Source organism: Pleurotus ostreatus (genome assembly GCF_014466165.1).
Source record: "Pleurotus ostreatus strain PC9 chromosome Unknown scaffold_4, whole genome shotgun sequence".
Taxonomy (NCBI): Eukaryota; Fungi; Basidiomycota; class Agaricomycetes; order Agaricales; family Pleurotaceae; genus Pleurotus; species Pleurotus ostreatus.
In genome coordinates, this window is record NW_023503159.1 from 346,106 (window position 1) to 372,157 (window position 26,052).

A 26,052-nucleotide genomic window follows, 5' to 3' on the forward strand; every position below is an offset into this window, starting at 1 on the left:
ATCCGAGGTATGCGCACGACTTCTGGCATGTTCAATGGGTTTCTGATTGAAATTGAAAATATCTAGGTTCTGGTGATTGACTTTCTGTACGAGTTGTATCGCTCGCTGACATTTTGACGGTGAGAAATTAAGATGATAGTCACTGGGAAATATATGTGAGCTACGAGCCACAATACACGTGCAAACGTGTTACATGTAGTATATTCGAGAACCAGCTTGAGGACCCAAGTACTCAAGTCGCCAACTAGGTTGTAAGTGGCGATCGCTCCAAACAGTGACAAACCGATCACGACACCGGCCCCTATTCATTTGGACGCTTTGCAACGATGAAGAAGCCTTTCATTGTATTATATCGCATCGTGGCTCTGGCTCTAGGCGTTATACTTGCGTGAGTAATCCCTCGTTAACACAACGACATCTCAACGATGGGCTCATATTGTGGAATGATATTTGGTGGAGGATTGCATCCTTACTGTTTGAGAGTCTGCGACAACTCAGAACGTGCACAAAGACCGAGGCCGCCATAGGATGTGTCTCCTTAAGTGATCGGATTGCGCATCAATTTGATTGATTAGTGAGGGGCCCGTACTGATTTGTGAGTCTCAAATGGTGTCTACCCGCCAGAAAGCCGTTCATCCTGGACTACTCGTCCACTTTGCCACAAAACTACTCTTGTTTTGCTGTTATATCAGCGAGATAATCGGTGGATGGCGCTATAATGGGGATACACACATATCCTTGCTTTACTTCCATTGGCCCATCCAACCCATCGCTCGAAGTCTCATCCCTTTCTTGTATGGCTTCGCGCGCTTCTCTTGTACGTCGCGTCATATCCCCATAATGTATCTATTTTGCATCAGGCTCGACATTATCAACGACGACGACCAGGTAGAGGAGGTCGTGAGCACCACCAGAAAGCAAGACACAACCGAACGTCCTGCTATTCTGTTCATTGTTGGAGTATAGGGTTATGGTAAGTATTTTGCCTGCTCTCGGGGTCGCTCAGAACTATGGTGCGGATCAGGCCTTCACCTTAATGCCCATTGTAGTCGTCTTTCGAGCTCCTGCATTTATCTCCTTTCTCCTGTCTCTGTCTCCTAACCCAATTATTCCAACCGTAGCCCACTTTCCTTGTCATCGGACGTGAAAAGCACGTAGGTGACTATCGGACCAAATCCATGGACTTCGGTATCAGTAATCAAGCAAGGCCCAGGGACGTCTGTTGAGGATTTCCCTATCGAGCGACCGGTGACAATCTCATAGCGACCGAATGGTCCCGGGGCTGGCTTCACTCCAGACTCCGCTGTATCACTGATCAGGTATGGTATTGACTTGCATGGCTAAGTCGTAGCAAGCTTCATCGCAAAGGCACCGCCGTAGACGATATACTGATGACTGGTAAGATATGCTGCGTCCATACACATCAAACCTTTGTAACTAGTGACTGATGTGACTGAGGACTTAACAAAAGAGACGCCGATAACGTGACCTCGGCTACAGCGTGGAAGTAAGTACAATCAATCTCCGACTGATGAATTGGATGGTCAACGATGCTCTCCGATTATCCCTCACTTCGCCAGTCTCGCTGCCTGTCGGTCTATCTCTGCCATCAACCCCTCTGTAATGACCCGGTGCCCCCGATATTTCTTCGATGCCCACGCTGAAAGTCTCCCATCCAAGCCATGACTATAAAACATCATGAAGCGGCGAGATCTCCATGCGAAGCTATTTAAATTTCGAGTTCACAGTCAGTAAATCTCTAGTCCAAGAATTATTAGAGCTTACCGTCGCATAGACTCAAGGGGAACCGAGTCCAAGGCAGAAATAACATTTAGCTCAAGATCTGCCTCCTTGGATGACGGTGGGTATTGCCGGTAAATTCTCTTTGCATACCCCCAACATTGTTCAATAAAATTGAGCTCGCAGTGGAACTTTGGCAGAAACATGACTGCAAACCCTCTTCCTTTGCAGGCAGTCTCCAAAAGCGACTCCGTTCCGGCGAAATCTGGCTGGTTAAACAGCACGCGGCGGCAGCAACACATTGTTGCCCCAGGAGGGCACTTGAATCCCTTACACTCGGCTCGCAGCTTTGACTCTTCGACGAGGCCTCTCTCTTGTAAGATAATTGCCATCCCTTTGAATAAACCTGAATGCTGATGGCCTATTGGGAAATAGAATGATTGCGGAGCACCGGAGGGTAACTGACCATGGCACATATTTGCCTTCGTTCTGATTAACTTCCCGCTTGGGTGGTAAAGCGCGGAACCATCAGGAGATGTCGCTGTCACATCAACACCCCAGTTCCTTCCTAGTTTAGATGTTCCCTTGGGCATTTTTCGGGCAGAGAGAGCATCATCGGCGCGTTTCAGGTGAGTCGTGGCGTTGTCAAAGACTAGGATGTGTTCCTCATTGGGGTAATGTTGTGTCAAGATATCCATGGCTTTCTTGGCATGCGCAAGGATGTCTTCATTGGTGAAGTAACCCTCTCGGTTCTTGCCCGCCTTGAAGAGGACTCGACTCGATTCAGTGCCATCGGGTGAGCGTAAGAAACTGTAGTCTGCTGAAACAAAGTCGGCAACCATTAACGAAGCACCTTCTCCCTTGGGCCGCGGCATTGCAGTCTCCGATTTGTGGACCCACCGTCTACGCCGCCGATCATTTGCATAGAAGGTGGACTCATCGTGGAACCACACGACAATCTGGCGCTCCCTTGGTCCATACACTGGAGGATGGGCCGACAGCAGAACCTCTTCCTCCATCATATTCTCCTCCTTCCATTGTCGTGTTCGAGATTGAATATTGTTCCATGCTGGCAGGAAGATATTTTGACGGTAGTGCACTACATCAACACGCTCGTGTCCATCAACAAATTGACCGCTCGGACGAAGCGTCCACCGGTAACCCATCCTTTTCATCCAACGTTGCGCTGTGACCTCTGATATACGCCTCTTCATTCCCAGCCGTGTCTTGACCTCGTCCTGGTCTAGATAATCACAAATATCCTTTGCGCAAACATACTCACCAACGGTCTGAAGATGTAAGTGAATCTCTTGTACGAAATCTTCATCATCAATCCGTGATTTTGCCCAGCTGCCGTAGATACTGATTGGTAGTGTCCCGCGATCTGCGATGAAGGCGCGTGTCCACTCTCGCAACTTCCGAGCTGCCCAGGGTCCCTTCTCTGCACAACGAGCAACATGAAGAGCCGCCACCCCCCACTGTGAGCACGGCCTCATGCCGCTTAATACTGGGCTTGATTCTGACTTGTCTGTGTAGATATGTAGCAACATCTTCATCTGCTCTAGGCGGGTGCGTGTGAGAAGGTCTAGTTGTGGGTCCTTGTAACCCTTGCCTGTTTGGCGTGGCGGATGCAAGATGAGCTTGATGTCGTCTAATGCAGAATGTGTGTCTTCCATGGAGGGAGCCAGGCGTGTTTTGATGTTATGCCATAGCTCCTTGTGTATGTGCACATGCTCCGGGCCACTGGTGTGTTCATCCTCTCGATTCATCGGCTGGTTTATCACTAATCTTTCTGTTCCTTGATCTGCTGTTGATTCTTCGGCTTCCCTCTGACTATCTCTAGTGCCCTCAAGTTCCACTTCATCTTCGGAATCGCTGCTCTCCAAATCCGACCCCCAATCAAACTGACCCGGAGTGGTGTACTCGTTATCACGGTCAGGGATGCTGGAAGCCAAGTCACTGTCCTCATCTTCACTCACTAAAGTCTCGCCAACGGTGCTTCGGGAAACCCAGAATGTCTGCGTGAGATTGGCACGAGTGAGCCAATCATCATCGGGACCAGCGGCTGTGATCTCTGTCTGACATGATGGCATCAACGGTGTGGTGGATTCCATATCGTACTTCGTGGTGCCTTCCATTGACTGCGGCATCTATCAATGTAGTTTTGGAACCATAGTCTGCAGAAGATCTAGATTCTCACATTCTCTTTATTCTCGTTGTTCTTTTCTCTCTTCCCCTTCTTCACACCGAGTTGACCTAGATTCCTGTGCCGGGACATGGGTTTTTTCCGCTTATCACCCATGATGCAATGGTGTGGTTCACTCTTTCCAAAATGGGACACCCATTGGTTCTGGCACGTCTAGCGCTTAAGTATGATAGCCGCAATAATTCGTTTACAATCCGTACAGTGCATTTATTCCTTATTCACAACTATGGTAATCTTGAGAATTGATATTTATGAATATCTATAGTTCTCATTTTTTGTGAAATCAGATCGTAGAAATATTGACTTATTATCTTCACTTTGTCACCTCTTGTAACGCTTCCCACGCCCGAGGTTTGATGTGTATGGACGCAGCATATCTTATAACATCTGGTCCTAGGCACACACGCTATGTAAACCAATCACCAACGAATGTCTACTTACGGAGACAAGCTTCTGCCGGCATACATCCACGACGTCCAGCATTTCATAAGGACAATCCTCACAGCGGGGTGACAGTCAAGGAATGTCGAGGCACCAGTCTCAGGCAGATGGGGGGCGGCCGCACGGAGGATGGAAGTCGGGGGTCAGTCTAGGCATGTGTAAGTGCTTGGGTCCAATATGGCGAGGCAAGTGCAGTTGAAGACAGCGCCATTCTTGCCTGACCCTCATGTAATCAGTTCCTCGCGGAGAGGTATAAAGAGGGAGAGACATTGTACTGCCTCTCCATTCCTCAGCCAACTCTTCAATTCATCGCTTGTAAGATACTACCACTTCTGTATCTCGCAATTGATAACTTTGCTTACTGTATACATTTTCTCCTATGCAGTATCGACAACGACATGTCCACCGACGATTTTCAGACGGAAACCGCTCTTAGCAGCAAGGGGAACGAATACACGATCACCAGGCCCGTCGGCGGCGAAGTTGTCAACTCCTTTTCTTCGAGCAATTCGAAGGAGAACTTCGGCATCAGCGTTGTTTGGAAACCCCAAGGCTCTGCCGAGTGGATCCACACACCCCAGGAGGTGCATGAGACGGCGGCCATCACCAGATACAAGCTCGTACAACATGAGACCAATAGCGACGGAGAGACCCTATGCACACTCCATTTCACAAACACGAAGAGCTACGGATATCATTTCTTCGATCAGACGGGTGATAAGTACTGGGTGAGCACCTGGTTGAAGGGCAACCATTCCGTCGACTACAAGTCCAAGAAACCCACCATCGTCTTTATCACTGGAGATTAGAGCTGTGGCGCAAGGTACGCATATATGCCATCCTCTCAGACCGCTCAGCACTCAAGTACTAGGACTAGGCTCTTGCTTTTCGGTCGTTGTAGTACTCATGGACACTCATAACTACACTACGGCCTCTCCGCCTGTGTTCTGTGTTTATGTTCTATGTTGGCGTTTCTATTACAGGAGTCACGTACCTTTCGTCTAGTCATTATGTATTACATATGCGTATGTTTAAGCGACTTCGGCGAGGACCTCTGCAACCAAGTGGGAAGTACTTTGCACGATCGACCCAAACAGAACCAAACGAATGCGTCGCGAGAAATCGAGTTTCGCCCCTTGCCTCTCAACCGCAACATCTCCAATAGTTGGAAGGCCAAGTCCAATGGGAAAGGATCCCACAGAATATACGATCGCCACGTACCTCCCAATACGCCTTGCCGTGACGCATTATCATATGTCAGCGTAGACTGCGACTGAGTACTTCATTCCAAGCGCGAAGTCCAGGGGGCTGACAGACGAAAAGCCAGAGGTGCATATATCCGTATCGAGAGTCGCGGGGCAAGTCAAGAATCGTTGACTCTTCGCATACCTTGAGAGTGAGCTTTACACTTGGCACCGCATTATTAATGTTCCCTCTGGATTTAGGGCATGTACAGCTTCTAGAAGTCGCTGTGCCAAATCTGCGGCGAGGAGGTTGCGATAGTTCTGGTACCGGTGTATCTGAATGGCTTGATTTCCACTCAGTGATCGCTGCACCCGCATTCCATGATTTGATGGACAACTTACTTCATCTTCGGCGGCGGGCGCTACTTGTGGAATGAGGGGGATGCGGGGCGGAGAGTCAAACTCGACAACGAGGCGGGCTGTCTTTGAGCGTTGTATTGAATGTTGAGCTTGCATTGTGTATTGTGCAACGTATGCTTGTGAGTGGACAGTGCCGATTGTCTCGTGACTATGCCGAATCGGAATGGAATTCCAGGGGTCGTCTGCCAAACTTCCCCACATTTGCTTTGGACCTTTCTCCGACTTCACATCCTTCACGAGATGGCCAGTCCAACCAACTACTCTTTGGACGACGCCCGCAGATCGCTGGCTGAAGATGAATCAGCCTTGGGAAACTTGATCGTCGAAATTGACCAGGCTGAGGCGACCCTCGAGCGACTTGTCATGCAGTCTAAACAGGCGATAGAGAAAATGGTGCAGGAGCGCAGGCAACTTGAAGAGAAGATGTTCCAAACCAAAGCTTACCTCTCACCCATACGCCGCCTTCCAATTGAACTGCTTAGAACCATTTTCCTCTTTAATTTCGAAGATTATCCTTGCTGTGCTTGGGTTCTCGCTTCTGTCAGCACGCCATGGCGGAAGCTAGCCCTTTCGATGCCGAAACTGTGGTCAAAGGTGAGCTTAAGCGACCTCCCGTGCGCCCTGAACTTCACAAATGGATCCCGCAGATCCGCTTGATCACGACCCAGCAGTCCTCTGCTGACACTATTCGGCTGTGGCTTGAACGCTCTGGCCCGACGTGCCCTCTCGACATAGAGATATTCCTCCGAGTCACCAAGTCAGCACCCGATTTGCAACGCTCAGGTCGTGCATCATCGCCGGCCACATGGCCCTGTACACACGCAGCGCAGCAATATTTTATCCCCCCGCCTACGGGTACATCATCCACAACAGTGACCATCCTACCTCCTGCAAACACGCCGATCATCATACCTCCCTCTCCCGCGCAAAGCGACCCTTGGTCGGCGTCCCCGTCCCCCACCACCGAACGGCCGCCCCCAATCTTCTCTCGATCCAGCATGCACTGGGCACACATTGCGATATTCTACCTCGTCGAACAGATGTCGCGGTGGGAGAGATTCGTCTTCAGATTCGACAAGCAGTTCCCCTCAGCCGGTGCCTTACGATCCATCACCGGAGACGCACCATTGCTCAGGGTATTTGAGGTTTCGAGTGCGGAATCGTCGTATTACACCGATTGGCAATGGCTGCCCTGTGCGAGCTCTGGTACGCCTTTGTCCTTGCCCAGGTTGGAGAATATCACGCTGCAGAACACCCCCTTCAAGTGGTCTTCACCGATGTTCCAGACGAACCTCCGGTCCCTCACCCTCCGTGCTCTACAGAACAACCATTTATCCTTGGATCGTATCCTATGCATAGTATCTGCCAATCCGAATTTAGAAAGCCTGTCTCTCCATTTCTCTGGCGTTCTTCCGCCAATTTTGCCTATGCACACCACCACACTCGCCTCGCTGAAGGAGCTCAGTATAGGTGGCCATTACCTTTTCTTCCAACTCGTCGACTCGTTATTAGTCCCGAACATTGAATCCCTCAGCCTGGACATCGAACCTCGGGAGCCAGTTGAAGATGCGATATCCAATCTTCTCACTCGGTCCGGTCAACCACCTCTCGCCCACCTCTCAGTCGCGTATGGCAACAGTAATTCTTCCACGTTCTATTATGGACCAGCTGGTTTCGTTATCTCGTGGAACGTGCTCTCTGAGCTTAACCATCTACAATCACTTCGCATTGGTAGCACCTCGCTCGAGCCATTGCTGACCGCCCTCGGACCCCCGGATGAAGACTCAGGCCAGAGTCATTGGGCTTGTCCTAACCTGACCTCATTGGGGATGAAGAACTGTCACGCCCATAGTGAGGGAATCGCGAAGCTAGTCCAGATGGTCGATGCGAGAAACCCGAGCTCCGGTGGCGGTGGCAGTGGTACGACTGCGGTCAATGGTGTCGCCCCCGTGAAATTGAGAAGCCTGGAGCTGTATGACTGCGCTACGTTGGGGGAGGATGTCATTGGCTGGCTCAAAGGGAGGATTGACGAGGTCACCTGTACGGAACCCGCCTTTGAGCGGTGAGTATACCGTGTCTTCGCATGTTGACACCAGCTGACTCCAGGGAAAGTAGGTTGGTTCCAGTCAACCTTATCGGTTAGGCGAAACTTGCATGATTGAGGGTTCGTATGTATGGTATATTCCTATATCGGCTTGTTCGGTGGCTTTTGGCGTCGTCTCTCCTTCGACTTCTTTCTCTGAACGCATTATGGTTCATCATACGGCATTGGGTCACCTGTCCATGCTTTCATTTTACCGTGGAATCCATTGGAACAATGGCAACATTTTGTAAAATCAGCTATGTACACTCATCTCTCATTCATTTTGTACATATACGGCTTGCCTTTCATCCCACTGTGCTCCCCAGATTCGACCCACGATATGATACTGTACCTACCGATTTGTGTCATTCTACTCTTCCCTTTTTATATTTTTATTCGAGTGGACCTGGCTCATCAATCACTGTTGTTGTTATTGTTCTGTCATGTGTAGCTTATGTCGTCAGCGCATCAGCTTTGAGTTCGCGATCCGTCTAGGCATAACGGCATCCCTCCATGGAAGGGTGGAAGCGATAAGGCAATTGTATTCGGCTGCAATGGATACAGGAAATATAAAGATATACGTTAATAAGACAGCGATTGGAGAGAAATAGAGAAATAACGGGAGCGCAAAGCAGGCTCGGACAGAGGGACAAATTGATCATGCTACACTGTAAATACACGAGAGTCCGATGGGAACGAATAAGGAAGGCACTGGACGGAACAGCGATAAACTTCCCGATGACTTATCAGTACGGGAAAGGAGGAGTTAGCACGGATTTCGAGTAAAGAGTGTTGTTCTTGCAGACATATGAGAATCGATAAGGATGCAATCGCATACGTCGTAGCGATAGATGGAAATTGAACGAAGGTGTTGGAACTATGAAGATGAATGATGATGGTGATGGTGATGCTGTCCTCGAGCGCCGTGCGATCGCAGCGCGTGCTGGATTACTCTCATCCCTTCAAGGACCTTCTCTTCTTCAAACCTTCGGCCGACAACCTGGATGCCTACGGGAAGACCATGCATTTCCTCGGCATTGTATACGCTGTGCGCACCCCTGGCAATCATGTTGAAATTTCGATATTCTTGGGACGAGAAGAAGTCAATGGGATATGAATCGGTTAGTTTGTCCACTTTAGTCACAGGCATGACACCAGCTGAGTAGTCAAGCTAGAGTGACATTCGAATAAGTTCCACTGCTCTGCGAAATAGTGAGCTAATAATAGACTCACGAGGTTGAAGATCAAAGTTATTCCGGCACTCATCAAGGTCACTTTCTCACATTGTCGATGTTTGAATGCGGGGAGTGCGTGGGGTGGTGTCAGAACGAAGTCGAGGTTGTCGAGTTGCCACTGCTCGTGCCATTGAGCACGGTATTCGTCTCGGGCCGTGACGAGTTGCCGTTCTTCCACAATGGATTTCGGGTGGAGGATTTCGAGAAAGCCGGCGTAGATGGGATCAAAAGGTTTCAAGAAGTACGCGATAGCCTTTTTCAGAAACAAGGGAAGCGAAATGAGAGTGAAGACTGAGGAGAGTGCAGGTCCGGCGAATTCGGTTGGTTGAAGAGCAGATTTGACTTGAGCACCTGCAGGGTACCCAGGATGTCAGGTTCCCATAATGGTGGCGAGGTAAGAGGTTGATGGACTAACCTCCGTCAGCAAATACTAATTGATTGGCGATTTTAAGACCATCTATTATGCTTGGGGGCGAGCTAGCGGCTTCTGTTGAGCACCGTACGGTCAGAATGCGAATTTTCGGCTTACAAGTTCACTACTTCGTGCCCTTGTTCTTTCAGTGCGGATGCGGCTGTAGCGAGGGCGCGTCTGCATGCTGGGGACGCTGGAATGATCCCTGGGATGTATTTTAGTTGGGCCGACGTTGTGTGAGACAGTAGCTTACCATCATCCCAGACAATACCCCATTTCAGTTTGCGATTTTGTCCGAGTATGTCAACTGGCCGCCATTCCAAGGGTACGCACTGGACACATATAAGTAACGGATACAACATTGAGGATGGAAAATTCTCACGAGAGGGTCGTAAAACCACGGCTTCATACCGACCGTCCGTTTCCAGAATTCGGTCAAGTCCTCGAGGGTGGTGGCCATCGGTGCGCAGATGAGCTGTACGGCCTCGAAACCTGGCAGGGAAGAAGCCTGTCCCGTAGACGGAAGTCGTCCAGCACTGCCTTTCAGACTCCACAGACCGCAGAAATGAGCCGGGATTCGAACGCTACCACCAATATCTGACCCTATGTCAATCTTCGCCCCGCCAGAGGCAAGAAGGGCAGCCCCGCCACCTGACGATGCGCCACAAGTAAAAGCTGGATTATATGGGTTACTGGTGACGCCAAATAAATCTGATTCGGTCTCGAGTGAAAGTAGGCAGGTCGGAACGCTTGTTTTGACGTGGATCAGCGCGCCAGCGTCTTGAAGGAGGCGAACTATTGCGGAGGATTTGGCTGCAGGCCGACCGACGTTTCGGGAACAGCTGATGGTCGAGTCGTAGCCAGCGATATCGATAGTGTCCTTAATGCTGATGGGAACGCCGAGAAGGGGGCGGGCATGGACTGAGGTCGCTGAGTCAGATAGCCCGTAGGTTTGCTCCCTGGCCACACTTTTGAGGTCAAGGAGAGCTTGTAAGACCCGCACATCGGAAAGACAGTTAGTTGATTGCTGAGCGCTAAGTGTCTTCTTGCCAAAGGCCATCATGACCTCGGCGGGAGACAGGGTACTAGCGGTGCACTTGGAAACGATTTGAGAAAGTGAAAGACTGTGTATTTTCTCCTCATGATGAGAGAGAGGTTGGAAAAATGCGGAAGGAAGAGATTGGATTTTTCCCAGTCGCTCCTGCTGCTTCCAAGCGCTGTGCAGAGAAAGTCAATCAGTGATCGGTCTTCATGCAAAGGAGAAATGTAAACAGAGGTCCGTACCATGCGCGCTGGTGAGCAGACAGGGTGAAAGGGAAAAACATTACTTATGAGAATACAATCGCGAAGAACGAGTGGGGGAGGGGGACAAGACTCCTTGCCCTTCCTTGCCTCGTTGCAAGAGGCTTATGTATTAAAAGGGGGTCCCGTCCGAGGAACGACCCGCCTTCGCCTTCTGTCCAAGCCACATCATCAGAAGCGCCGCCGTTTGGCGATAAAGCTGCAGATTGAATACTTGCTATTTAGTAAAAGGGATGGACGAGAAATAATACAACCTTATGTGACGTTTCAGCTCTACCTCTGGCCCGAGAACGAGCCTAGATAGTAGTCAGATGGATGCCGTTGCCTTGCGAAGCAGTAGAAGCGGAGTTTTTGGGGGCAAAATGAGGGAAAAAGGCTGGCAAACTACCTCAACCTGTTAGATTGAGCTGACGGCAAGGGATCTCCCCATGCCTCCGTTCACACATTTTCATGACCCGAAGAAGGGATTTGCAGACTGTCCAAATGTCCAAAATTTTGAGCCCCGTGTTCTTGAAAGTGCGCTGGTGGGTGCAGCCTTCATGCGAGCATAACAACACGGTAACCGGTATACAAACGCTAAACGTTCGTATTTAGTCTCCGAGTATTAGCAGACTAGAAGCCCTCAAGGTACACCCAGGGCGTCTCGGTCCTCCGACAGGATTGAAGGCGGCGCCAGAGCTCCAGGGTTCTGGTAAGCATTCTTCTCTTGACCGTGAGACCACATGTACGCAATGCCTGGGTATCTCGATGGAGGTCAAAGACAACGGAGCAATGGCATTGGTCCAGGTTCTGGAGAGATCAGGGGCTTCTCCCGAGCGACGAATCTCTCTGGGTTTCTCATCAGGTTATCAGCAGCTGATCTCGCTGATTGAATGTTCCCTTGCCGCATGTTACCTATCAGTTCTCGCCTGGAAATATCATCACCAAGCACGCACCTATTAATCGTATGCCTGATCGTCCCTCATACCACCACGCCTTTCCAACAATCAAAATATCCGAGCCAACAACGACACGCTTCGAGTGTGTTGATCGGGCCTACATCAAAGTCCGAGGGGTTAAAGCAGCGAGCCAAATGTCAGGCATTATTCGATAGTGTATCCATTCCGAGAATAATGGAAAGAGACACGAAAGTCAAAGAGAGGTGAGGCTTGTCTCCAACGGAGTCTGTAATAAACGTGCCCGTTCATGGAAAACGCCAACATAATTGAAGTTTATGTCGTCCTAACTCAGTTTTACACTCGTACCTCAGGTTAATGTAATGAATTCTAGCCCCGAAAAGGCACGGCAGAAGAGACCCATGAGAATCGACGCCCTTTGCATTTCGTAGCGAGTGTCAACAACAGAAAATAGCTTTCAGGTCTTGGGACTAGGCAACCAAAGTCATCGAGCCCCACCCACATAAGAAAGTTGTTGAATCCAGGGGGGAGCGTAGGACCGCCATCCGACGATCGAGGAGTCGCTGCAATGGTTTCACCGAGAGCTGCATGCTCATGGCATCGTGTCGGTAGTTACCTGATAACAGTTGCCGACGACTTCTAGAAGCTCGTGGTTACTTCCAGGTATACGATAATGACGATGCTGTGCCAACCTCGGGAATGGGTGGGAGATACACGTCCTAAAGCTGGCGATCGTCTGATATCTGTTGAATGGCGCTATCAACCCTCTCTAGTCCGATCTGAAGGGAAACTAAATGGATGTTTTGATATAGGAGCTCTACCGCAAAGTAATATCAGGCTTCAGTATGCGGAACCGAGAAAGGCTGTACCGTCGTCGGTCAACTCTTCATCGCTCAATCGCTCCGTAAGCGTTCGAATGGGAGTCAACAATGATTCCTTCACTTGGTCTATCATTGCCGGGTCTCGAACCCCGGTCTGAGTAGATGGCGTCATTTACTGTTGTGCCCTTTATACTGTGGAAATGGGAGACATACCAGATTCTTTTGGTCTCGCGTGAGGACAGCATAGTACAAAGACAGGCACTGAACGAGCCTCGATGGCTCTGGCGATTCTGACAATTGGCCGTAATCGCAATCAGAACAGAAACTTGGAGGGTCAGGTCGTAGCAATATCGCTCCCAACCCACTGAATAGAGCCGGCGAAGCGAACAAATCGGGAGAAGGTGACGAAAGGCCTTCAAAGATAGCGTCCTTGATCAAGCCGATGGCAGCTATTCGCATCTGCGGGGCGGACTCGGAGGACGTAAGATCCCGTAGTATTTCTAAGCGTAATTGAGGTTGGCTGAGTGACAATAGAAGAGATAGGATTTTGAAGATCAGGTATCTTGTCGAGGCGTCAGGATGCCCACAAGCCAAGGGAGGGAGGAGTGTACATAAAGGCGTGACGATCTCTGGAGAAAGCTTGGCCGCATTGGAGCCAGACGCGATTTGATTGAGAGCTGTGATCAGGATTGCCAAAGACTCATCCAGAGCAACGTTTTGTTGGACAGAAAGCACGAATATTGACATCAAGTTCGACAAGAGGAGGCTGGGAATGATCGGTGAAGGTAATTGATGAGACACCAGGATCAAGAACTCGATGGACGGCTGTTCAGGAAGCGCGGAGAAGGAACGACCAAGTGAGCTGTATGTATCCTGATAATCCAAAGACGAAATATTAAGATAAATACGGCGGAAGTAGTCAAAGGGGGTGTCATACCAGAATCAAGGTGACAGCTGGATCCTGGCCGTGGGAGTCGAGCGGTTTAGCAGAGGGTAAGATCAATCGTGGAAACGAACGCTGGAACGATCTCTGTGCCACATTGAAGCGGAACGACGGGTGATAGCTAACCACAGTGGCATCCGCCAATGCCCGTAATCGGGTCTGGCCTTCACGTTAGCCATCACGGCGATTGAGTCAAGTACACTTGAATACTAACGGTACAAGCAGCAATCACATCGGAAGAGCAGCCATCCATTCCTTGCACCCACAAAAGCACAGACCGTATCATTTCGAAGACATTTTGAACGAGAACCAAGGCATCTTCGTGAGTGGCTTCACTTGCACAAACTCGTAGTGCTGATTGAAGATCGGATAACACAGGTCCCAGTGTATCTTCCGGTGTCCTTCTGCGAGAGTTTACACGCGGAAGGGCTACACACTCGGTGAATGGGACGTAATACGATTTAAGAATGTGTGATGGCTCACACAAAGAGTAGAGCTTCACAAGGACGGCAAGCTGTATGGTGGGCGACGGTTGATCGGTAAAATCAGATTCGGATTGGATGTTGCCTTGCAGGCGTTCCACAGCTTCCTGTACGACTATTAGTAGCTCTTTAGAGCTGCTGTGTTGCCCTATCAGCAGCATAATATCGTGGGCCTTCGTTTTCGTCGATGTCAAGAGGGAGTTGAATATATTGAATAGATCCTACCAGATAAACGGATCCTTCAGAGGGTCAAACGAGCCAACGCAACAGAAAGGGAACTAACCAGAGATTGGACCAAGTTTGTATGCTCTTCCTTCTCTAGCATATACAGAATGGAGTCTAATGAATTGGATGATTCGCTGTCGTTGTCGCTGGCCGCTGATAAGACTGCATTTGACAATGCATCACCGACTTCCTGCGTAATCAAGACAAGAACGCGTCGTCGTGTGTTGCAAGCATACCTCCGAGCTACTTTCCTGTGGAAGACCCAGGAAATATTTTAGTGGGCGGGACTCGCTCATATTATGCGCGATTATTGATGAAAAGGACTGCAGGTTCAACGAGCATCTTCCGAGTTGAATTCCCCTGTTGTAGATACACACGTGATCCGAAGAGATAAGATAAGATTCATGATCTAGACACACTGTCCCCTCGTCGTACTACATCCACCTTCCAACGTGTAAAGTGAGTTCTGTGATTTGTGGTGTATCTGCCCTATAATATCACGGACAATAGGTATGGATACGAGCGTGCCCCCTTCTCCTCACAACGGTGTCCTCACCTTGGTTCAAAACGAACCAGACTGGCAACCCATCTTCCACGCGTCAAACCAAGTCGTTCTCTACAACCCCACCTCGCACGCCCTCTCAATTCGGCGTTCCTCGACGTCTTCTACAGATATCACGCCATCCTCGTGTCCCTTCTGCAAGCGGCCGCTTCCAGCAGGATATAGTCTGAGGGAGGAAGAGGAAGCAGAGGTGGATGAAATACTTGATACGGAGAATGACGACGCACGATTCTCTCGAGCGACGAACTACTTTCAGCTACTCGCTATTGCTAATGATACTATGTCTCGTCCGTCGAGCCCCCCTTCCATAGCGGCGTCCAGTAGCGGCGAGAGCGCACCGACGTTCTCAACCGAAGCCTTGGCAGAGGGTTATTTTAATGCGTTTTTCAAGGAGGAGCGTCGGCTTGGGATGGGTGCGAATGGGTCTGTCTACCTGTGCCAGGTGCGTTCTTGATTCGCGAGACCTACTGCATTCTCACCCCTTCATAGCATCGGTTGGATGGAAATCCTTTAGGTGAGTTCGTTGCGGAGTTATCTCGCCTATATTCACTGTACCAGGCTATTTTGCGGTGAAGAAAATTGCTGTCGGACAGTCTCACTCGTATCTGGTGAAGATTCTTCGTGAGGTTCGTGGCTGCACAGCAACACACGCACGCCAACTGACCCCATGTATATTAGGTACGCCTCCTCGAGCGACTGCACCACCGAAATATCATCACATACCACCACGCCTGGCTTGAAACCTACCAATTCTCCCCGTTTGGCCCCAAGGTTCCCACTCTCCAGTGCGTACAAGTCCCCAATCGTAGATGTGATGCTAATCCCTTCTAGCGTCCTAATGGAATGGGCAGATGGAGGAAGGTCAGTCGGGTTCCTTAGTGATACGCTTCGGGACCACTCAGTCAGCGTATAGTCTCGATGACTTCATAGACGCTCGACTTGGACGTCCGACGAAGCACATCCACATCCACCCAGTCACCCCTGTAGCCCGCCCTACTGGTCGCAATTCCGTTCCTCCCTCCCGCCGATCGTCCCTAATTGGCAACTCTCGATCACACTTTGACCATATGGACTCCGATCTCCACTCGCGATCGGCGCGAATACGAGCGTTCCGTGCGTACCAACGTGCTACCCCGGCAGAAAAGGAAGCGATGAAGCGCCAGACCGAATCCTCTCATTTAGATGGGGGGAGTCGTACTACGTGGACCCCTGTCCATTTGCTAAGCCCAGAGGAAATAAAGAGTTTGTTCAGCGATGTAGTCAGTGGGCTGGCGTTCCTGGTCAGTTTTTTACTTGCGATTTCGATCCCCTGAACGAACGGCTTGCGCCAGCACGATCGTTCGATATTACACCTCGATCTCAAACCTGGTAATGTACTGCTTACGTGGGACGAGGGAAGTTTGATGTGCGTGTGTTTGCTGTGTTGTCTGCTGTCACCATTAGGCTGATAAACGGCTAGCCCGCGTGCAATGCTTTCAGACTTCGGAACATCTCGAGACATGCTCCAGACATCCCCCACTCGGTCGGGCAACACTGGAACGTACGTACAGTTTTTCCCCAACTTTTTTCTATTTTCTCATTTACCATGTGGGGATATAGACTCGAATACACCTCCCCCGAATCGCTGCCCTCTCCCACGACTGGGCTCCTCCAACAGGTCGACTCGAAAGCTGACATGTGGTCGCTCGGGATGATATTACACAAGCTCCTTTTTTTCAAATTGCCCTACCGTTACGCTGCTATTGGCGACAGTAATGGAGAGCCCGTTTCGGGCGTCGACGAGCGCGAAAAGATGGACCGCCTGGAAAAAGAAATCCTTGGATATGCGGGGTATCAATCTATCTGCACAGTGCTCTCTATGTTTGCCTTACGCGTGCAACTTTTCTCTGTGCAGATTCAAGCCGAATCAAGACCATGTCGCGAGTTTTGAGGCAAGGAGGCTTCCGCGTGCTTTCCTGGTGTTGTTGGAGAGCCTTCTGAGTATTACGCCGTCTGGGCGGCCCTCGTCGGAGCGGGTTTCGAATGCAATTCGCGAGGGCAAGGTAAGCGATTAGTCATCCTCTGTCGCCGACCCATCCATGAACACTTATGCACGATGGATGCATTCCTAGTTGGATCCGCTACAACAAACCCACCCCACATCCCTCGTCTCTGTCACCCCGCGTTTATCCAACGTCCCCGCATCCAGGCTCTCATCCGTTCAATCTGACGCCGAGCCACACACCGGCGTGGACACCCGCGAACACTCGACAGATGCGCCGCTAACAGAAGCACAAGCTAACACGCACTCCCAGTCACCTAACGAGAAGTCCCCCATCGTCCTTGGGATACCCCCACACCAAGCGAATCGTTCTGGTGCCGTTTCTCCGCCATACGACCGTGCATCCCCGTCACGAATACCGTCATTGTTGATTAAACGAACCGTCAAATCTTCGCTCCTCGTCGCGAAGGTGAAGGGCAATACCCCCATAACTCACGTAGTTGAACACCCTCACTCACCCCATCTTCCGTAGGTGCTCCATGTCACTACGCTGTGCCCACACAGCCAACTGCACATCGTGCCGCTCTCAATCATCCTTTCTGCCGCCGTCATCGATACTTGGTTCGACAATTATTGGATCACAGCCCTTTTCGGAGCATTCCACTTGGCTGCTGTCAAAGTCGCTTCTCACAATAACTTCGGCTGCGTCTAACTTACGATGGCTACGAGTTTCCCTTACGGCTGAGTCCCACTGCTCATAATCATTCGCTCTCTACTTCATTGATAACAACTAAGCCCACGGATACTACGTTTAAAACCTCATGTAAGGCTATGGACGTGGTTCTCAAGTCGTCGCTGATCTGCGGCCTTATTTCAGTGGATATACTATGCATTTTACGTCGCTGTTTAGGACTATGAAATCCCCTGCTCTTGGTATGTTAGTTATTTCTTGAGTGTTTCAATCTCCAGGGACGTCGCATCCACCGCCCGTCATCGCCAAATCTTTCAATTCGCAAAACAAACGGTTGCATGGTACCAAGGCTTGGAAGCTGGGACATATTTGAACCAACGAAGGACAGGGTGCAATGAACCGAACCGATGTCACAACCAACTCGTACACTAAACTAGTCTAAGCCGCTGCTCTCCCCGGCGCGCATCCCCATTGCGTTCTTCATGACTCTGGAGAGTAATGATGGTAATAGAAGCGCTCTTCAAGGTTTTCATCCCACTTCTCTGGTTCGTAGTGGTGATAATGAAACCGCTCTTCCAACTCTGCATCCCGCTTCTCTGGGGCATAATGGTGATAGTAAAATCGCTCCTCCAGGTCTGCGTCACGCTTCTCTGGGGCGTAGTGATGATAATAAAAACGCTCGTCGAGCTCAGCCGCTTCGCGAGCTTCTGCTAGACGATCATCGACGTCAGGTGAGTCCATCCACAGCGCATACGTAGGTATAGCTTACCCTGTTTGACTGGCGCAGCGTTGGTGAGACAAGCCACTTGCGATGGTAGAGAAGATGATGAGTTGCTTCAAGAACATGGTAACTGTGGAGCAGATGGTTCGTATTTGGAACTTGGAGGGCTGGGACTGTTTTTTCTTCCAGCTTTTATCCTCATCCTCCCTTCGTGAACCAGCGCGCTGTGTGGCTCGGCAAATGTCTTATCCACACTATGACCCTCTGTCCTATCTTACCTCCGGCGCGAGAGGCACGAATCACTCTATATGTCCTGTCGTCTCCCCGCGTTGAACAAGGTGGTTCTGATTAGGCAGTCTTCCACGCATTGATGGTTTCAATCTTGACAGGTCTAGGTGGTTGAGGCATAGCTCACCCTGCATCCTTCCTGTATGGACTTCGCCCCTGCAATTCGGTATCGGGGCTGAGACGTTGTCCATGGGAGATCATTATCCAGAAAGGGCACTCTAATCCTAAGCGGCTTGATTTATCCTCTCTCTGCCCACTGTAATATTGACAATCTCGAGATACAGTGACCACTAATCATACCCACGCGGCCGCAGGCACTTGCAGACCTCCGGAATGAGTCAACGGCCTTCGCCATCGCCATGAGGCATGACGCCTTCCAATCCCTCTGCGTCTGGAGTCCTGGATCGAGCCCAATCCCTGAGACGATCGAAATCTCGACACATCCTAGTCTGGTCAAAGCGGGGAAGTGAATTGGGTGTGTGCTCCGCAGACGAAGCGATAGGCATGTACCATGATATGACGCTGATATCCGCTGAGCACACGAGGGATTGGCGAATCATATCAAGGCAATGGGAGACGTGCTCGCCAGCCGATACGTGCGGAAGGTCCGTGGTGGCCTTACGCTTGTCCATGAAAGAGGCACGCCGCCCATCTGCGCCCCCGTAGCGTTCAGGCTCAAGGGCCTTTCTCGCATAATCCTTTGCGGCAAGTAAGTCAGCCCCGGCGTACATATCTTCAAAGAGGAGGGCTGATACCAAGCAGTGCAACTGGTGGGAGACATCTAGCCCTTCGTACAGCTGTGAGACATTACCAAACGCAGGCACAGTTGGGTCCACACGCCGTCCGTTCTCCTCCGTTGTAAGTGATGATATCGGGTCTACGATGTTGAATATGTCACTCCTACCAACCAAGAACCGTGGACGAGGCTTATATGTGTATATGTCATACAAGTCTGACCATGCTGCGTCCAATGCGTCCGTTGAAGGACCATCAACAGTACGCGGAGAGTGGCGAAGGACGAGAAAGAGAGCAGGATGATGCCGATAAAATACAACGTTAGGCGGACGGCGGAAGTAACCTTCCACCTTCCTGTAGATTTCATGTTCATGCTCTGTCTCGTCTTTGCTGCTGTTGTAGAGAAGTGTCTCCTGCTCTGCTTGTCGGATCATCGTACGTAGTGGTCATGTTGGTTGATGAGGAGATGATGAAGCGTGGAGGATTGATCGATGATCCTTCAAACCCGTATTGTGAGTGAAGGAATTCCACAGAAGTACCAGAACGACCTTCCTGCTCGTTTAAGATCGGGGTCTCCAGATGAGGAGGTATGGTACCTTGACACGAGCGTCACGTACGGCCAGGGAAGGGGGAGTATTGGTGGGCATTCAGTGCCAAATGGTGGTATAGCCGTTCTCACCACTCGGACAATGGTAGACTCAGAAACCGATGCAGAAGCGCTACACTTCGGGTATGGGTATGTCACGGAACCTTTGAATATTGCTTCTTCTGACATACAGACTTGTGGTACGTGACACCAATGATATTCGAACATCTACTCCCTCCACACAGCAGTTGTCCGACCAAACGCCCACTCCCTCAGCTTGTCAAAATTTCTGCAAGTATGTAGCTGATCAAAGCGGGGGAATGGACGACTCTCTTTCCGTGGATTATAAAACACATTGACACTGATGTCCGATGAACACATGAGCGATTTTGTCGGATGCTATTGATGCAGTGTCGAAGATGCTCTGTGTCAGGAATGTTTGGGTGTGCCATGGTTCCGCTCCGCTTGTGAAGTACAGCAGGGTGGTGCCCAGGAGGATATCGCTTGGGATATGCTGCGTATCATATCCTGCCAATACGCAGTTAGGCTAACTTCGCCGGAGGCAGGTAACCTAACCCACTAAACAATGAAATTGATGAAATACGTCGAGACCGCCAATGTACACCTTCGAACCGGGAGCTACTATCGTGCGATCGACAAGGCGGTTCGCCTCGTCAGGAAGCAGATAAGAAACACCACCTACGAAGACACGTAAGCATTGACTGCAAATGTCATGGTCAGGGAAAGGTGGTACGTTCGTAAAGGTCGCTCCAAGCTTCGTCCATGGCATCAGTAGGAGGGCCTTGAAAGACGGTCTTTGGTTCGTCCAGGAACCCTGTATTAAACCGTTTGACTTCGTACTCGACAATGTCTTGAACAGGTGCTGTATCTATGCTATTAGTCCTCATTGTAGCAGAGGAGGGGCACATATTTTACAACAGATGAAGCTGTCTGGACTTTCAAAGGCACGCATCACCAGCATGATAAGCAGCAAGATGTTGACCATGAAGAGAACGCGCAAGATAAACCAAGCATAGCGAGCAAGTGTAGCCCCTGCGTTGTCTAGAAAGTAGCGCCTTGAAAGGAGGTTGGGTACCCTCAGAAAACATTGGGGTGTTTGGCCAGACCCGGATAATAGTTTCGTCATATAAACTAGAGGAGCTGAAAATGAGGATAACTTTTCGGTGATCAGATCTCAGAACTTATCACCAGTAAGTTTATGATTCCGTGAAGGTATATGGAGTAGTAGCTCTCTTCCTGCACCATACCTGTAACGCTGATAATCTATTCATTCCTGGTAAGCGATGTGCAGGAGATGCGATCTCACCGTTTGGGATTTGATTGGGAAGTCTTGACATCTGTGAGAACTTGACTACAAGTTATTGCGTTTAGTAGTAGTTCTACCTCCACTGGCTGTCGATGGAATGTCATTCCGTGTGCTTTCCCTCCTGGTGATATCTCGGAGCGAGTCAAGGGCCTACTCGCTCTCATGTCATGCTACGATTGCTGTGTACCTCATGTATCATCCGGAAACTAGTTCGTCGAGGTTGTAATCAAGTTCTCGAATAGCTGGAGCCTTAGGAGGAGGTGAATATGCTGGGAAGACGGTTCCGCACATTTCCTTGAAGCAAGAAGGTCAGCCACGGAGATATCCGACAGAGTACTCAACTTATGCACGTATATCCAGCGCATCCTTATCCCAGTATGTGGCTCAAATCGCACGGATTGTTATAACTGCCAATCATAAATAATTAGCGAGACAAGGAGGGCATCTGTATGTCTCTCCACAAATAAATCTCCAACGACCGAAATGGGATATACATAACAAACGCCGTAGCAAGAGACATTTCCAACCCTATATCGCCCGTGGTTTTTGCTATCGGACCGACAAACCAAGCTTGGTTCATGCATAAGATACCCATCATTGTACCAATAGCACCGGCGGCCAGTGCAGCCAAGCCGATTGGTAGTTGAGAAGGAGAGTTCCACTTGTCGATATCGTAGTTTTCTTGCCTCCCGCGCCTAAACAGAAGATGCTCTGTCGAGAGAATGGCGGCGAATGGGCCACTCCAGTAGGCGATTACACCCAGGAAGTTTCCGAGTGTATCAGAGAAAGACCTCGAGCCCACTATGGCGACAGGTATGACACTGGTAAATCAGAAGATTATTGACGTCGTAAGATGAACAGAACAGGTGATCTGACTGACATGGCTGCGGCGACCAGGGAGAATATATATCTCGGCGTATTGAGCAGGATGGGCAGAAAGACCTCAACGTTTACACAGAAACAATAGAAGTTCATCGCAATATTGGCTATCACCCCGAGGGCCAGCAAGACTATAAGGAATTTCCCAAAGTTTCCTGCGGGTTCAAGAATCGCGGCAATGAAGCCGCCAACATTCGCGTCTGCGAAGCCTTCTTGCCACGATGGAACATTGGCAACACCGGCACCAAATGCTGCACCTAGAATCGACATACCGGTCTAGGTGAAACATAGGTAAATGAGTCATAAAGTTTGGGAGGGACAGATGATTATACTACCGTGGGGATGATGATTCCGAGGTAAGCATATAAGAATAGTCTTTGGCTGTGGAAGCATCATAAGATCTTAGCAAGACAGTCGTCAGAATGAACCAACCTTGGGGCACTCGGAGGGAAATGGCTCGTGAAGTCGGAGCTTGCGGCGGACCACGATATCGCAGCTCCAGCCAGCAAGCCGTAGTTGAACACGGATGACAAAGCGGGTGCTGGTCCAGATCCATCGTTAATACGGATGTGTTTCGCGCCTATTCCTATCATGACGAGACAGACAATGAAGACAGGCATCCATGCAAGTTGGTCGAACCTTAAAACTTCATAAGCAGTGCACCTCAAAGTTATGACTATACCAACCAGCTTAATACTTTGTAGCCGCAGAATGATAGCTAACGCCAGGCAATCAGTCATGCGAAGCTTGTCATGCCAATTGCAATACTGACAACTAGAGAAGCAACACCGACGATTACAATGCCGATGCTGGTCTTGATCAATCAACGTACCGATGGAAGGTTACAAAAAACTTACGTTAAACCGATGCCCCCACCACCGACTGCTGATAAAGCCTGGCCACCCACTATGCAAGTCAAGGCAGCGTAGCCCGATACCGTCATCATGTTTAATAGGCAAGGAAGGATTACACCGAAGTATCTGCGGACATGGCTGGTAAACACGGAGATCGAAGCGTTTGGGAGATCCACTCAACCCAAAGGTGTAACGTCCTTGGACCATTTGCCTAAGGCCAAGTTTCGGTCCCCACGTACATCTGTAGTAAGTATCACAATCAGTGGATATCTAAGAGTCCGATCTGACGATGACGTACAAATATGCAGGGAAGATGGTAAAGAACAGATTGAAGCACATTATGATCGCGCATGCGTCCTTAAACCTCAGTCCGTATGAAGGAAAAACAGCCCCGACGCTAAAACTAGTTGGGTTGAGCAATCAGTGCTCGAAGCAGGACAGCCGATAAGTTGGGAAAAGACCTGAGGATGTTGAAATTCGAACTGAGCCAGATGAAGAATATCCGGTTATATCGAGTGTCGGTGCGTTCATCCACTGGTATAGGCCGGATCCCTGCATGCAGAATGATAAGCGTCCGAATGGGTAGCGATAAGATCAAATACCACCAAAAAGCGTTACTTACCCCTGGTTTCCACGCCCCATCGGCGTAGTCTTTGCGCCAAAGTCGAGAGGACGTTCTTACTAGCTGCTTCGACCGAGACCCCCGATTCTCTTTCGTCGAGTTTGTCCATGATCGATATAAGGATGTGGCCGGAAACTAAGCACCACGCATGTGCGGGTCAAATGGCTTTTTTAAGAGCGCAGGTGTGAGAATCCACAGCTGAAAGAACAGGAGAGAATCCATATGGACGTGTGGAATGATAGGCAACCTTACGGCCTAGGATGTATACTACCACGCGCACGCGCGTTAATCATACACGCCCCCACTTTCGGACTTCTAGCGCCCGAGTAACGGCGTACAGTAGACCTGCCGTCACGACGGCCACCTCGAACCCGATGTCCCCCGTAACTTTTGCAACAGGCCCGATAAACCACACCTGGTCCATGCAGATCACGGCAATCCCAAAGGCGACGAGCCCCGCAAATAGCGCTGCGGCTCCGATGGGGAGTCGTGAAGGGGAATTCCAGTCTTCGATATTATAGTTGTTTGGATCGTGCCGTCTAAAGATGAGATGCTCAATCGTCATGACTGCTGCAAACGCGCCCGACCAGTAGCCTAGAAGTCCGAGGAAGTTGGCCAAAGTGTTGTTGAACCTGTGAGAGCCGACAATTGCCAGCGGGATCACGCTAAGATGTCCAAGTAGGATATTCAGCGGCTAGATAGTACACAGAAACGACATACGCACATCGCGGTGACAACAAGAGAGAAGACGTATCTCGGCACAGCAGCAAGAACGGGAACGAAAACCTGAAAATTGAGACAGAAGGCATACATCGAGACTGCTATGTTGCCGGTAACGCTGAGCGCCAGCAACACGGTAAGGAATTTGCCGAATTTGCCTGTTGGTTGGAGCATGACTGCCACCAAACCGCCGACATTTCCGTCGCGTAGCCCTTGCTCCCAAGCAGGTATGCTAGACGCGGTTATTGTGCACGCAACACCAAGGCACTGCAACGTGACCTGAAAAGAAATGAGCTGAGAGCACCTTTAGAGTGGAAGAAAAGCCTTCACCGTAGGAAGAAGCAAGCCGAAGTAGGTGTAGGCGAAAATCCTCCAACTGCAGATGAGGTCAGATCACTGAAGATATTTGTCCACGCTGGAATACGATGCACCTTGAGACTTTTGGATGAAAGTAAGTGGCGAAATCAGAGGCCATACCCGACCAGGACATCACGAACCCGGCGATCGAGGCACCAAAGCTGAGGACGGAGGCGGCGGGTGGAGATTCTACAGTCTGAGGCAACGATAGATGGCTACCGTTGACACCCAGAGCGACTAGAAACACAATCAAGACCGGTAGCCATGCGACTTTCTCGTACCTTCAGCAAAGTGAGCATCAATGGTTATGTCGTCTGGTGTACAACCTACCACCCGAGGACTCGGTACCCGCAGAAACTCAGCTGCAGCAGACCTCCTTAGAGCTATCACAGAGAGCCATTTGAGCACATTAGACTCACAAGAAGAGAAATAACCGCTGTAACTACAATACCGACTCTGGAATTGAAATGATGAGATATTGTGGTGATGTACAGAAGGGAAAACCCCTACGTCCAGGTTAGACGGCCGTCAGCTACGCTGGAGAGTGTCTGACCACCCAGAATGCAATTTAGAATGCAGAACCCTGTGATTCCTATGAGGTTCATGACACATGGCAACATGACACCATGAAACCTTTGTACGTCGTTTAAGCTGGCATGTATCTGTTACGTGTAGAAGTTGGAATCACCCAAAGCTATATCTAGCTTGAACCATTTGGCGAAGACCTAGCTTCGGGCCCCATGTACTTCTAATCGTCAGGAGAGGTGAACAATTCAAGATAAATGGGATGCTGTTACATACAGATAGGCAGGGAACGCCGTGCATACGAGATTGAAGAACAGGATGACGAGGCATGCATCTCGCAAGCCAAGGCCGAACACTGGCGCTAGAGCCCCAGCAGAGAAGCTGTATAACACTGGTAAGGTATATACTAACCCGCTGATGCAGGGAATGGACGCTACCTTAGAATGTTCACATTGGCAGTGAACCAGAAGAAGAATAGTTTGTGATATTGTGTGTCTGTCCGCTCCTCGACCGGGATCGGCTGAATGCCTGTTACACAATGAGACCATCACAATACTCCATATAGTTGCCTCCACGCACCTGTTGATTCTACGCCCCATCGCTTGAGCTTCTGACCGAGATCGGCAACGAACTTCGAGGGGATCTCTGTCTTTTCTGCGGGGGAATCGTGTCGATAAGGCAGGGTATTTTCCATGGCTTGAATTCAGATGTGTAAAGGCGCAGAGACATCTTATCTTTGTCGCCTGGGAGTCCAGTCTTCGTCGTTCCCAAAGCTTCCTCACACGGTGTCGACGAACTTGAGTTTATCAGGGGC

The 26,052-nt window shown here is 50.0% G+C and overlaps 9 protein-coding genes across 9 annotated transcripts; 3 read left to right on the forward strand and 6 right to left on the reverse strand.

Annotated features, from left to right (window-relative positions):
• Window positions 1-4,785: 4,785 nt before the first annotated feature.
• On the forward strand, window positions 4,786-5,196 carry PC9H_005955 (uncharacterized protein; the record flags this gene model as incomplete). Its single annotated transcript, XM_036775512.1, has 1 exon — window positions 4,786-5,196. One exon carries the CDS (start codon window positions 4,786-4,788, stop codon window positions 5,194-5,196), a length of 411 nt encoding a protein of 136 aa, XP_036631531.1.
• Window positions 5,197-6,141: 945 nt separating this feature from the next.
• On the forward strand, window positions 6,142-8,057 carry PC9H_005956 (uncharacterized protein; the record flags this gene model as incomplete). The annotated part of the gene is made up of 2 exons (XM_036775513.1): window positions 6,142-6,585; window positions 6,639-8,057. 2 exons carry the CDS (start codon window positions 6,142-6,144, stop codon window positions 8,055-8,057), a joined length of 1,863 nt encoding a protein of 620 aa, XP_036631532.1.
• An 894-nt stretch (window positions 8,058-8,951) lies between these two features.
• On the reverse strand, window positions 8,952-11,046 carry PC9H_005957 (uncharacterized protein; the record flags this gene model as incomplete). Its single annotated transcript, XM_036775514.1, has 7 exons — window positions 8,952-9,245; window positions 9,308-9,660; window positions 9,725-9,786; window positions 9,839-9,926; window positions 9,975-10,053; window positions 10,104-10,938; window positions 11,006-11,046. The coding sequence occupies 7 exons, from the start codon at window positions 11,044-11,046 to the stop codon at window positions 8,952-8,954; spliced, it is 1,752 nt and encodes a 583-aa protein (XP_036631533.1).
• Window positions 11,047-12,638: 1,592 nt separating this feature from the next.
• Window positions 12,639-14,686, reverse strand: PC9H_005958 (uncharacterized protein; the record flags this gene model as incomplete). Its single annotated transcript, XM_036775515.1, has 8 exons — window positions 12,639-12,736; window positions 12,789-12,894; window positions 12,954-13,613; window positions 13,678-13,842; window positions 13,898-14,112; window positions 14,167-14,386; window positions 14,449-14,580; window positions 14,627-14,686. 8 exons carry the CDS (start codon window positions 14,684-14,686, stop codon window positions 12,639-12,641), a joined length of 1,656 nt encoding a protein of 551 aa, XP_036631534.1.
• Window positions 14,687-14,902: 216 nt separating this feature from the next.
• On the forward strand, window positions 14,903-17,645 carry IKS1 (putative serine/threonine-protein kinase iks1; the record flags this gene model as incomplete). The annotated part of the gene is made up of 12 exons (XM_036775516.1): window positions 14,903-15,394; window positions 15,442-15,466; window positions 15,511-15,578; window positions 15,631-15,737; window positions 15,784-15,813; window positions 15,866-16,232; window positions 16,284-16,357; window positions 16,412-16,492; window positions 16,552-16,782; window positions 16,847-16,994; window positions 17,064-17,402; window positions 17,466-17,645. 12 exons carry the CDS (start codon window positions 14,903-14,905, stop codon window positions 17,643-17,645), a joined length of 2,142 nt encoding a protein of 713 aa, XP_036631535.1.
• Window positions 17,646-18,104: 459 nt separating this feature from the next.
• PC9H_005960 (uncharacterized protein) lies at window positions 18,105-18,470 on the reverse strand (the record flags this gene model as incomplete). Its single annotated transcript, XM_036775517.1, has 3 exons — window positions 18,105-18,334; window positions 18,394-18,402; window positions 18,431-18,470. The coding sequence occupies 3 exons, from the start codon at window positions 18,468-18,470 to the stop codon at window positions 18,105-18,107; spliced, it is 279 nt and encodes a 92-aa protein (XP_036631536.1).
• Window positions 18,471-18,971: 501 nt separating this feature from the next.
• On the reverse strand, window positions 18,972-19,802 carry PC9H_005961 (uncharacterized protein; the record flags this gene model as incomplete). The annotated part of the gene is made up of 1 exon (XM_036775518.1): window positions 18,972-19,802. The coding sequence occupies one exon, from the start codon at window positions 19,800-19,802 to the stop codon at window positions 18,972-18,974; it is 831 nt and encodes a 276-aa protein (XP_036631537.1).
• A 1,903-nt stretch (window positions 19,803-21,705) lies between these two features.
• On the reverse strand, window positions 21,706-23,745 carry PC9H_005962 (uncharacterized protein; the record flags this gene model as incomplete). Its single annotated transcript, XM_036775519.1, has 11 exons — window positions 21,706-22,102; window positions 22,162-22,436; window positions 22,496-22,541; window positions 22,593-22,799; window positions 22,847-22,878; window positions 22,933-22,969; window positions 23,018-23,140; window positions 23,196-23,255; window positions 23,313-23,417; window positions 23,476-23,566; window positions 23,637-23,745. The coding sequence occupies 11 exons, from the start codon at window positions 23,743-23,745 to the stop codon at window positions 21,706-21,708; spliced, it is 1,482 nt and encodes a 493-aa protein (XP_036631538.1).
• A 180-nt stretch (window positions 23,746-23,925) lies between these two features.
• PC9H_005963 (uncharacterized protein) lies at window positions 23,926-25,932 on the reverse strand (the record flags this gene model as incomplete). The annotated part of the gene is made up of 11 exons (XM_036775520.1): window positions 23,926-24,301; window positions 24,361-24,635; window positions 24,687-24,732; window positions 24,788-24,994; window positions 25,044-25,075; window positions 25,133-25,169; window positions 25,224-25,346; window positions 25,402-25,461; window positions 25,515-25,619; window positions 25,676-25,766; window positions 25,818-25,932. 11 exons carry the CDS (start codon window positions 25,930-25,932, stop codon window positions 23,926-23,928), a joined length of 1,467 nt encoding a protein of 488 aa, XP_036631539.1.
• Between the last annotated feature and the right edge of the window lie 120 nt (window positions 25,933-26,052).